Source organism: Eptesicus fuscus, chromosome 14, assembly GCF_027574615.1.
Source record: "Eptesicus fuscus isolate TK198812 chromosome 14, DD_ASM_mEF_20220401, whole genome shotgun sequence".
NCBI classification, from domain to species: domain Eukaryota; kingdom Metazoa; phylum Chordata; class Mammalia; order Chiroptera; family Vespertilionidae; genus Eptesicus; species Eptesicus fuscus.
This window is the reverse complement of record NC_072486.1, coordinates 43,805,054-43,817,711: the sequence shown is the minus strand read 5'-3', so window position 1 is coordinate 43,817,711 and position 12,658 is coordinate 43,805,054. Positions and strand designations below refer to the sequence as shown.

Here is a 12,658-nt window from a genome sequence, read left to right as displayed (position 1 = left end):
ATTAATTTTAAAGGATAAGAACAGAAAACATTTTTTAACCTCAGTAACCAGAAAGCCATTTTTGTGTAGGTTTAGTTACAGAAACTCTCTGGATGGGCTTTTATACTAATCAGCTAAAAACAAATAAACATAATCTATTTATACTAGTGTGTTGCTTTAAGTTTGTAACCCCCTGAAAGGATTTGGGGGAAAATGTTTTTAACTTATAAACTACTTAGAGTTCAGGCATTGATACTAAGTTCATACCTTATTGCTTTAGCTCCAGTAGTTTCTTAAAGAAATAATTCTGTGTTTTAAACATTTCTGTTAAAGTAATAATTATAAACTTTACAGAATAAAAATTAAATCAGAGATTTGCAAAACGTTATTTGTAGATATACCTAAGCATATGCATATAGTTTACTTTTTATGTTTCACGAAGGAAAAGTATCCCTTTGTCAGTATAACTCATACAGATTTAGAATGACAGATGACTTTTTTTGTTTGAACCTGGGAGCTGTAGTTACATTTTGATGTCTGTCTGCAAAGTAATTCTCATATCCTAATGTGGAAATGAATTCAGCTGGAAATAAGAGGAGTCTGCATTTTGGTTGGCTGCTTTTGTTTGAGTTTGAATGCAGTGAGGTTCATTCAACCATAACATTAGCAATTCCTGTGCTAGAAGCAAAGGCTGCAGGAAAATGGGGCTTTATTTATGTAGTGTAGAACTCTTAAAACATAATAAATATAGTGTTTATAACCTCCTGTCTTTCTCACTTTCTCCCATTTTCTCTCCGCCTTTTATCATGCTCATGTAAATATAGGAAGCTTTGATGGCAGCTGAAATTAGCCAAAAGAACATTAAAAGACATAAGATTCTGGTAAGTGAGTAATTTTATTATTTGAAATATAGCTTTACCTTTCAATAAGTTATAATGAAACTGAAAGTAATTTAAAAAGAACTGATTCTTCCTGCCTTTTGAGAATTTCTTTCAAACTAATTCTCCAACCTGTAAGATCAAAATATTTCATTTTATTGAATCATTTTCTGCTTGTAAACAAGAGACTTGAACACCTGCTAGGAGGTAGTTTTAGGTAATTTGGAAACTGGATTTATGAAATACATTTTAAATACAAAGCTTTCCAGTTATGTGTGGTGAGATTTCTTTAAGTCATAGGTAAAATCACATTATCACAGAATGTATCAAGAGTAGTTTCATGAAAGTGGATTGCTTCACTGTTTCCATAATAACAGACTCAATTGATTTTGTTATGGAGACTAATCTAGGACATCAAATACATTTTTATTACATTTGGACTCTGGAAAAATATAGTGACTGAAAGCCTATTTCTTTGCTAACTGTGACAGTGAATGTGCAGAAGGAAAGCAGAAAATAAATCTTATCCTCTGAGTGTGAAGTGTCCCTAGAGACCATCTAGCCCAGGACTCTTGTTTACAGAGAAAGGCTGGAAACTTTTATGGCTCCTTGGTTTCAGCACAAATTCCTTTTGCCTATATTTCTCCTACCTTAAACTTCTCTGTAAAACTTCACATAAAGGCCTAATTCTCAAAAATGTACAAGCAAAATAACTCAGGAACTAAACAGAGAAAGAACTAGAGCATCTTTTATTATTATTATTATTAGATTAGATTATTCAAAATTGTGGAGAATAAGCAGGGATTATCTAGAAATGAAGCAGCAGGTGTTCCAGCCAATAATACATGTGATGGTGCAGAGTCGTGAAACTGCTTGGCCTGCTTGGTTACGTGGAGCTTATATATAGGAAGAGTCTGATTCTGAAGGGCCATGTGGAATGAGGAGCTTGGCTCTGTCTTGGAATCTCTAGAAGACAGGTTGAGCTTTCAGTGCCTCATCACATTTGCTTGTTAGAAAGATTCTTTGATGGAGATGGGGGCCAGAAGGAGGCCAGCTGAGATGGGAATCAATGAGGTATGATTCCCTTTTTGGTGTGGAGGTGGAAGGGATGAGACCTGCAGAGTTGATAGGAATGGAGTGGTGAAGATAGATGGAAGACATGGTCAACTAGGCTCTGGGGTTTGGTGACTGGCTCTGTGTGCATAGGGAAGTGAGAGCAAGAAATCTAGGCTGACTCCCAGGCTTTGGGCTTGGGCCTCTGGTGGATGGTGATGCCATTCAGAGAGAGAGAGAGAGCAAGAGAAAGAGCAGGGTGGGGAGAGAGAGAGAGTGAAAGACAGAGAGAGAGTGAAAGACGGAGGAGGAGAAGAAGATGATGAAGAAATGAAGAAGAAATGAGAGAAAGAGAAGAAGGGTAGAGGGAAGGAGAGAGGAGAGGAGAACAGGGGGAGAGAAAGAGACTGTTCAAGGAGTAGTAGGATCAGGTGTGTGTTGGGGGTGAATTTTGATTTAGACACATTGCGTTTTTGCCTCCTATGGAACATAGTGGAGCTCAAGAAAGATATCTGGACTCAGAAATAGATTCGAGAGAGTCGTCAGCAAACAAGTGACTATATGTGTTGAGACCAATCCACACAGGGCCAATGTCTAGCCTTAGAGAACAGAACTGCAAGTGGAGCTATTGGGCACACTCACATTCAAGGGATTGATTATGTATACAAACAGAATTGGAACAGCCAGAGGAAGGTTGTGTCATTGGAGCTGAGAAAGAAGAGAATTTCAGGGTAAAGAGAGTTAAATGCTTACGTGGTTGAGGTTAGCAGGTCAAAAGTAAGACTAGCTCAGCTAGTTAGTTGTATATTTGGTTTAGTAATATAAAGGTTACTAGTGAATTTTATATATAGGTTTGATTTATTCTCAACATGTTCTAGGGAGTGAAAAGTGAATAGGAAATTACGAAGTAAAGTTAAATGTAGACTAGTTTTGAAGTGGGAAAGAGTGAAGATTGTGGTTGGGGGCTATGACATCATGGGAATGTTGGTGGTGATGGTAAATATTTTGTGAAAGAGAGACACTTAATGTTAAGGGAAAAGAGATAAGATTGGGTTGAAGTTCAAGGTATATAGAGAAAGAGGATGAGTGGCAGAATCAACTCCACTTGAGGAGGAGGCATGACATGAGAAGAAAGGTTACAGAAATTGGCACTGCAAAGGAGACATTCTCTTCTTTGAACCTGGACAGACTGTCCACTGATATTGTTATACTAGCAGCCCAGTGCACAAATTCGTGCACCTTGAAAGGAACTGTGGGCCACGAGGCTGCGGTGGGCACAGGGGTGGGTCTCGGCCCATCCTCTGCACCCGACCCTGCCCCTCCTGCCGCAGTCCCCAGTCCGCTGTCTGCCGCCAGCCCCGCTCCCACTTGCTGATGGTGCTGGCCCCGCTCACACCTGCTGACGGCAGAGAGCAATTGGGGCCGGCGCCAGCAGCAGGTGCAAGTGGCGGCGGCTGCCCCAATAATCCCTCAGGAGCAGGGAGACATGAAGAAGCCCTCAGGGGCGATCAGGGCCGGCAGCCACTGCTTGTACCTGATGACGGCGCCGAGCAATTGGGACAGGTGCCAGGCGCCCGCAGCGGGTGCGAGCGCTGGGTGGGACCTTGGCATGGGGGAGCAAAGAATTTTCAGTAACCACCAGAGGCTCACCCCGATGACAGCAACTGGTGCCCTGCCTTGGTCTGGTGCCCCCCCTCACCTGCTCCACCATCCCACCACGGCCAATGCCTGCCATGTTCCGCGCGCACCCCCTGTGGTCAGCGCACGTATAGCAACCAATTGTTGGGTTGTTCGGTTGTTCTGCCATTTGGTCTATTTGCATATTAGTGTTTTATATATAGAGATGTGGTCTGTTTTCAGAGAAATAAATGTAGGCACCCTTTCTTCACTCTGTAGTTCTATAGATTTGAAATATGATTCCCTACACAGTAGTCATTAAAGTAAAAATATAATAAACTAAGAACTATGGGTAGTTCCCTTCACTTTTGGAATGGGTATGTCCTATGCATTGATTATGCATAGACTTTTCCTCCTGACACAATATAATTTCATAACGAGGCAGGCAGAGAGAGAAATGAGCTCCTGCCAATTTTGTCATCAAGGGAGAAAGTCCATAAAAACTTCTCTGTACATAAAGTAGAACTTACCGTATTTTCTGGCGTATAAGATGACTGGGCACATAGAAGATTTTCCTGGGTTAAAAAGTTGTCTTATACGCCAGAAAATACGGTAAAATCGAAGTTGCATTATATATGCTGAGTTTAAACTTCTCATGAAAATGCTTTTGGGTGAAAATAATATTTCATAAGAAGAGTCGTGGGATGGTCAAGCAAGAGCGCCCATGCCTCTACTGCCACAGGCCACCCCAAATCCTCCCAGAACCGAGGTAGAATAAGGGAATAAACATGAGTACTCTGAATCCAGTCAGGCCCAGTTTCCTCATCTGTAAACTCAAGGGTTTGAATTACATATTTTGGGGGGCTTATTTTCACTTGAACATTACTTTTAATATTTCCCTTTAATATGATGTCCTGTCATTTTGTTTTACTTACACCATTTCTTCAGACTTGACATAGACAGGTAGCTCACATTTTAGAGATGAAAGCTCATTGCAAATTCTAAAATATGTGAAAATACAAGTATATTTAAAGATGATTAGGAAGGGAATGAGTATAATTACAGAAATATGCTTAAGAAAAAAAGAGCATAATTACATAAAGCAAACTAAGATGTATAAATAGGTTCCAGTCAGTAGTGCTACTAGGGCCCTAATGTCATGGCCTCCTCAGAAATAGACTCAGCTTTTCAGTTGTTCCAGTTAATTATGAAATTCCTTCATTTAATTTTCTCTAGGACATCGGCTTGGCATACATAAACCACCTGGTGGAAAAAGGAGAGTATGACATAGCAGCACGGTAATAATGACATTTACTTGCTAATATAAATAGAATTGATCAACGTTAGCAGTAAAAATAAGCCATTCTCTGCAGTTGACAGATGTTTTTTATTTAATCTTTCTAATGGGTAATTTTTGACTATTCATGATTTTAACCGCAGAACAGATTGATATATATATATATATATATATTATTTAACCACCTACTATCTAATTTTTACCAAACAAATATTTATCTCATTAATGATAAAGGTGTCAAAAACCATGAAGAATCTGAGATTTTATCCTTTAGTTTCAGGGTTGCCTGAGCAATAGTAGTAGCCAAACACCAGCATTTGTGCCAGATCCCACAGCACTGCACAACGAGGGCCAGGTGACCCTACACAGGCAGTAGGTTATGTTACAGGAGAGGGACTCTGAACTTAGGTTGTCTGATTCTTTTATAATGGGCAGTAAGCTTGCCTTCCCTTGGCCTCAGAGGAAGATGTTACTTTTATTATACTGGACAGAAAACAAACCTAATTTTCAGGGCTCTTCACTTAACCAGTGTTCTTGAGAAGAAGATCGTGTAGAATATAAAGACAGTCAGTGCCTCTGCTTGCAATTCAATCCGAATTGTCTCTCAACAAGAGGGTGGCAATTAAATGGAAATGATCAGACTGCAGGCTCCTGGTCTGCCGGGGTCTGTGGTAGGCAGAAAACATACCTGTGGGTGTGTGGGTGTGCCGTGTGAATGGCTTTGCCTGCAGCTCTGTGGTGCCCTTCATGTGCAAATTGAGTAAAGTTTTCTTCATACGTGAATACTTCTCCAGATTATATATGGTACTGTGACAGGATTCTAATTTTCTCAAGTCTAATTGTGTAGTCCATCATTTAAAGCCATTCAAGAAGAGGTTTAAATTGGCACTTCAGGGTACGGTGACATTTCTTCAAGGCGAGAAAGGTCCCCAGATCAGCAGTGCTCATCTGGATCAATAGGAAACTCAGAACAGGAAAGTCATGAGAAAAACCCCTCATTGTATGTAGTCTTCTGAAAGGTATTCATCTTTATTTATAAGTATTTTGTATTTTTATGATTTTCATCAACTTTGTATATACAAACAAGTGAGTACCAGTGCCACTTGAGATAGAATTTTGTCAAAACTCTGAGATGAGAGATTAATTTAAAACACAAGGGGAAATGTCTACTTATTCTGTCTTGGTTTATTTCTTTTTACTAAAACGTTCTTTTTCTCTGGGATGTTTTTGCTACCAGCAAATGCCAGAAAATTCTTGGGAAAAATGCAGCACTCTGGGAATATGAAGTTTATAAATTTAAAGAAATTGGACAGCTTAAGGTAAGCCTAACTTTATTTTTAACTCTTAATTTTTTTATGTAGTATATTAATATAGGTATGCCTCGGAGATATTGTGGGTTAGGTTTCAGACCAGTGCAATAAAGCAAATATCTCAATAAAGTGAGTCACATGAATTTATTTCCCAGTGCATACAAAAGTTGTTTACACTGTACTATAGATTATTAAATGTGAAATAGCATTATATCTAAAAAAACAGTATACATACCTTAATTAAAAAATACTTTATTGCTAAAAAAAAATGCCAATCATCATCTGAGTCTGTTGGAAAAATGGTTTTAATTGAGTTGCTCCATGCAGGATTGCTACAAACCTTCAATTTGTATTTTAAAAATTGCAATGTCTGTGAAGTGCTATAAAGCAAAGTGCAATAAAACAAGGTATGTCTTTATTGAGATGGAAATAAAATTAAGACACTAGTAGTCACTTCTTTATTAGGAAGTGAGTATTATCTCACCTTGGAAGAAAAATCAAACTTTCAGAAATTAGTTTAAAAGTTAGTTTATATATTTTAAGTATAAAAAATGTACATATATATTATATAAACTAGAGGCCCGGTGCATGAAAATTCATGCACTGGAGTGGGGGCATCCCACAGCCCAGCCTGCCCCCTCTCACAGTCTGGGAGCCCTCAAGGGTAGGAGGTGACCCGGCGATAAGGGGAAGGCGACGGCCCCATCATACCTCTGCTGCAGCCACTGCCAGCAGCGCAAGCCTCGGCTGGCCCTGGTTATCTGAGCCTCGCGTGGCCCTTGGCGGCTGGGCAGCCACCATCCAAGGCTTGCCTGTGCCTCGACCCAGCCCTGGGAGGCTGGGGGGCTGAGGGGACTGGGGGACTCCAGAGGCAGGCACCCAGTGGGGCTGAGGGGACTGGGCGCCACCGTCTTTGAGGGTGGGGCAGTCAATTAGCATATTCCCTCATTGGCTGTGGGCGCTACCATCTTTGCTATGGTGTGAGGGTCAATTAGCATATTCACTCTTTTCAGATAGGATGATGTGTTCACTTTCTTATCCCCTTCCAGTTCTATGTTCAGGTGAAGTTTTCATATTCCTTTTTTAAAAATTTTTTTCTTGATTGATTTTAGAGAGAGGAGAGGGGAGAGAAAAAGATTTGTTGTTCCACTTATTTATGCATTCTTTGATTGTTTCTTGTATGTGCCTGACTGGGGATTGAACCTTCAACCTTGGCATATCAGTATGACTCTAATCAACTGAACCAGGGCTAGTTATGTTTTTTAGTGTGGTTTTTGTTATTTAATCTTCACCTGAAATTATGTTTTTAGAGAGAGGAAGGAGGGAGAGAGAATGAGAGAAACATTGATAAGAGAGAGAACCATCAATTGATTGCCTCCCTTATGGGCCCTCCCTGGGGATTGAACCTGAAATTGAGGTATGTGCCCTGACTGGTATTTGAACACACAACCTTTGGTGCACAGGGTGATGTTCCAGCCAGCTAAGCCACCTGGCCAGGGCTAGTCATGTTCTTTTTAATGGATGGTGGAAAATAGGTATAGTCTCATCCAGTAGATTTTAAAACATAAGGGTGTTTTGTGTTTGTTTTTTTCAAATTTACTAAAGATTAATGCTTTTTAAAATAACATTTTACTCACTGTAAAATAAATGGAAACGTTTGACTGTGTAGCTCTAACAAATAATTTCGATACTTCATTTTTTTAATATTGTTTTTTGTTTTGTTAATCCTCACCCTAGGATATTTTTTCCCATTGGTTTTTAGAGAGAATGGGTTGTAAGGGAGGGAGAAAGAATGGGGGGGGGGGGGCGGGGGCGGCAGATAGATAGATAGATGATAGATGGAGAGAGAGAGAAAAACCCTCGATGGGAGAGAAACACATTGATTGGTTTCCTCCTGCAGGTGCCCCAGTCTGGGCAGGGGATTGAATATGCAACCCAGGTACATGCCCTTGACCGGGAATGGAACCTGCGACCCTTCAGTGTGTAGGGCTATGCTCTAACCACTTACCAACACCAGCCAGGGCCATTTTTTTAAAAATCTTTCAACTTGGTGCACAATATCAAATCAATAAAGTATTCCTATATTTGTTTATTTTTTTTAAAAAAACTTTAGCATGTGGGGGCCTTTTCAGTGGTCTCTTAGCGTTACGAATATTCTTTTAAAAATTCCCAGTTACTCAGCTGGTCAGCCCCATGTGTGTTCTCCTCCCTGGGAAACCCCCACGGACGCTGCGCCTCCTGCTTATTGGGCTGCTCTGGAGGGTGTTACCCAGTCCTGGGCCATGTTTTCCCAGGTGCCTCCATCACCTAGACCTCCCTTTTGAATATCTTATCTATGTTAGAAGTGCGCGATAGCCATATTTTACTGTATATATTATTGATAATCACTCAAATTAATATGACTCCATTTTCTTCCCAAATTCAGTCATTCTCCTTTCAATCTGTGTTTATGACATCACATTATACCCATTCCTCCCTGCTTAGTAGCTCAACGCCACTGTTTTGATGTGAACTCCTAACTCTTCGTATTCTACTTAATCTCCAATTCTTGTCAGTTTTACCCTGTGAGTATCAATAGGGCCTCTCTCTTTCCTTCTGGTACTGCTGCCTTAACTCTTGATAGATCTACCAGCAACCCTGACCCAGAGTTGGCTGTTTAAAGAATCAGTGTGCTGCTCTCACTCCCCCAATACCTGTTGTTTGCCTCCTGCCCACAAGATAAGATCTGAACTCCTTTCATGACCCCGCCTCACCTTCCTCTCCAGCCTCATCTCCCTTCAGTGACCTCATTCCACATCTGTGACCTCCCTGAATACAGAGTATGCTTTCATGGCCTGATGACTGTGCTCATGCTGATCCTCCCTTCAATATAATCTCTGTGATCGTCTTCCTCTTATTATTTAGATTTTCATTATTCAACAGAAAGAACAGAGATGTGCAGGTTACCCTTGGCAATTTTTATTCACTCATTCAAGCATACGTATCCCTCATAGATACATAAAAAAATTATAATGTGTTATAAGAAAATAGAATTCATTTGAATTTTTCCTCCTTATAATAATTTCCCAAAGTACTTCGTTGCCTTAAATTTTAAAATTGAAAATATAATTTTATGTTTTCTGCATAATTTGAGTATAGTTTTGTTTTACCATTTTTTAAAGATTTTTGTTATTTTTTGATATTTCTCTTTTCCTTCCCTAGGCCATTAGTCCTTATTTGCCAAGAGGGGATCCAGTTCTGAAACCACTCATTTATGAAATGATCTTACACGAATTTTTGGAAAGTGATTATGAGGTATGGCATTCAGGCATGCTCATATTTACTTGTTCTCCATGGAAAATGTTAAGAATTTTAGAAAAATAATATAATGGAGCAACTGTTTTAAAGTTAACTGATTTGCAGTTTGTGTGTGGTAGATGAAACTGAGATAAACTCTAATGACTACTAATGTTAATGATATAGAAGTGAAAATCTCTAATCCACGTAAATTTTGGAGATTTTCTTTAAGTTACCGCCTTCATAGAAAAAGGGACTTCGTGCCATTTGGGGATTTCATAAATGGAATAGCAGCTGCTATTGCTGTGTATAATCCCGCTTAAGAAATCAGAATTTTCTAACATGTGAGACTCAGAACTAATAAGTTTGCCAAAGGAGAATTAAAGAGAAATTGAGAGGGTAGAGATGGAGCAAGGAATTGGAAATGATCTGTTTGCTTATTAATAGAAAGGCAGTACATAAATTATCTACTATATACTGCACTTGTACATGCAAATTGTGATGTTATGCTCCCAACAACACTATACATGGTAATTTCAATTTTACAGGTGAGGAAACTAAAGAATGAAAACATTAACTAACTTGCCCAAGGCCATACATTTAATAAATAGCATGCCAAATTGTAATTTAAGTTTGCATGCACCCAAAATGGATTGTAATTTTTAAAGTTTGTTAATTTAACACACATTTACTCTGAAAGTATCTGTTTAGTGCCTACTATATTCCAGGAATGTGCTAGGCACCAGGCATGCGAGTGTGAATGGGATGACGATCCTGCAGCAGTAGTCTGAGTCACACCCAAGCATGTAAACCAGTGGTTCCCGACAGTGGCTGTGTTTGTCCCGCAGACGGGTTTGTGCTACTGTCATTTAGTGGGCAGAGGCCAGCAGGAATGCTGTTAAACATTCACCGTGCACACGATAGGCCCCTGCCACAAAGAATGATCTCTCCTCAGTTGTCAAACTGCAGTCATGCTCACGTGTAGGAAGGTTGCAGTTTGCATGGAAATGTGTCGCCTGTTGCTGTAGTGTCTTGCCATCCTTCCTGAGGGTCACTTTAGGAGAAAGTGTGTAGGCCTTTAATGGAGACTGTATTCCTGATTCGTCTGTGATTTTCTTACCAAATCCTGATACTTTACAGGAGCAAATTGTAGCACACAGTTTTCATTTCTAGATATCATTCAAACAAATTCAGAGTAGTTTATTAAAGCATTGGTTGAGTTATTTAATATTAATATGATCTTTTTCAATAATATGAAAAGTTTTACTTTTATTTGCCGTGTTTTTCCTAAAAGTTGTCAAGGATCAGTAAGTAAGCTGCTCTACTGTACTGAGTTACAAAACCTGAGGGCTAAAGTGAGGAATCAGGAGGGCAGAGGCTGCCCAGGATACAGGCCAAGAATCAGCCATGGGAGAGTAATGGGATCCAGATGATCTGGGGTTTTCTATCAGAACCACAAAATTTCAGATCTAGTGATAGGGTCAGAGCTAGGGGATAAGACTTGAACCAAAGTCCCAAATCCCCAAACAAAACCAGGTTTAGAGGCGGAGTGGAAGGAGGACAAGGAGGGTAACTTGTTGAAGGATACTGGGCTATTCCCCGGTGGGACAAGCCACGGTGAGCTGTTGTGCTGGCTGTGCAGCCCAGACCTAACGTGCGTGAGAGGCGGTGGGGGAGGAGCCGACCTGACAGTGTCTGTAGGATGTTAAAGATGTCGTCCACATGTGGTAGTTGGTCCAGAATGAGGACAGAGCAAGTCAAACCCACATTCTCTCTGTGCAGTGATGCTTCATTGAAGGACCAGAGGGCATTTCTTATTTGTGCGTTTCATCAAGTAAGAGTAGACGTGGATGACACCACCTACTTCCCAGGAGTGGTAAATAGCGATTAGGGTGCAGTAATTCTGTCTCCCTTGGCCACCCCCAAACCCATAGTCTGAAAATTGACATGTTTATGGACCAAGGTTTTCATCATAAAATTATTTTGTCTGTTTACATGAATACTTTTAGGCATTGTTTAGACTATTTCTATCGTTATCCTATTTAGAGAGTGTTCTTCCTCCCCCCACCCCCTTGGTTAGGGTTTTGCCACGCTGGTCCGAGAATGGCCCGGAGATCTGTACAACAATTCGGTAATAGTTCAAGCAGTTCGGGAGCACCTGAAGAAAGACAGTCAGAACAGGACCTTACTTCAGACCCTGGCAGAACTGTGAGTATGATTTAGTGCTGCTTTTTTCAAATCGGTCTACATGGGAAGTTTTTCATATTTTAGGTTTGGTAAACTCTGAGTAGGGAGGACACAGAGAAGGGAAGGGAGCTCTTTATCCCATTTTTCTATATTCCCTCTTAGTGAAAGCCTTTCATGAGCCTTCAGTGAACAACTACGAGACAAGAAAAATGTGTGCAATTGTAACGTAATCTGTTCCCCAGAGGAGAAGAGTCCTGGTCAGCAGTACTTAGTAGAGACAGTGGTTCGGGGAGGGAAGGGTGCTGCGTCTGAGATTACGTAGGCAGAATGGTTTCCCCACGAGGCTGTGGATTCTGTCATTCTTGGATCTCTGGTCAGTAAGTCTCTCAGACCTTAGACTCCTTATCTGTAAGATTGCAATTCCTTAGGGGATGGTTTTAAGACTTAAGTGATTTGTCCTAATCAAGAACTAAGGACAGTGCCTAGCGTTGACGTAGGGCGCAGGAAATGGAATCTGGATTATGTTGCATATTTATTGGGTACTTTTACAAAGTGGCCCAGGCTCTGTGCCATATGCCTGTGATAGAGAGATAGATAAGACACACTCGTGCCCTCACAGAGCTTTGGTCTAGTGTAGCGGTCGCCAACCAGTGGTCCGCGGACCACCAGTGGTCCATGAGGTCCGAAAGGTTGGTGACCGCTGGTCTAGTGAACAAGAAGCAAACTGCGGTGATCTCAGGAAGACTGTTCCTGCTTTAGGCCCCCCTTGGCACTCCCACCACTTCTTTGCCCATCTTACATCTTTTGCCAAGACCAAGAAAGGTCTTGGCATAGAGGGAGTTGTGTTTGTGGCATTCATCATTTTCTTCTGAAAACATTGTTATAGACATTCCTTAGATTCTGTAGTACTAACAACATACCAGTGATACTAATAATTCTGTACACACTAATCCTGGACACACAGTGCAGTTTAGGTTCAGTTGGCTTTCAGGAGCCAGCATAGGGAGGTAAGCAATGTGAAAACCATTGTTTCAACAACAAAAAAATTACATTTTATACAG

General features: G+C 40.6%; 1 protein-coding gene across 1 annotated transcript in view; it reads left to right on the top strand.

Moving 5' to 3' along the window:
- The window catches only part of VPS41 (VPS41 subunit of HOPS complex), a 141,622-nt gene that overhangs the window by 103,053 nt on the left and 25,911 nt on the right, over positions 1–12,658 (top strand). The window contains exons 14-18 of the mRNA XM_008151427.3: positions 804–860; positions 4,764–4,825; positions 6,062–6,143; positions 9,336–9,428; positions 11,491–11,618. Of these exons, the coding sequence (XP_008149649.2) occupies positions 804–860; positions 4,764–4,825; positions 6,062–6,143; positions 9,336–9,428; positions 11,491–11,618 (422 nt within the window). The remainder of the gene's footprint in view (positions 1–803; positions 861–4,763; positions 4,826–6,061; positions 6,144–9,335; positions 9,429–11,490; positions 11,619–12,658) is intronic.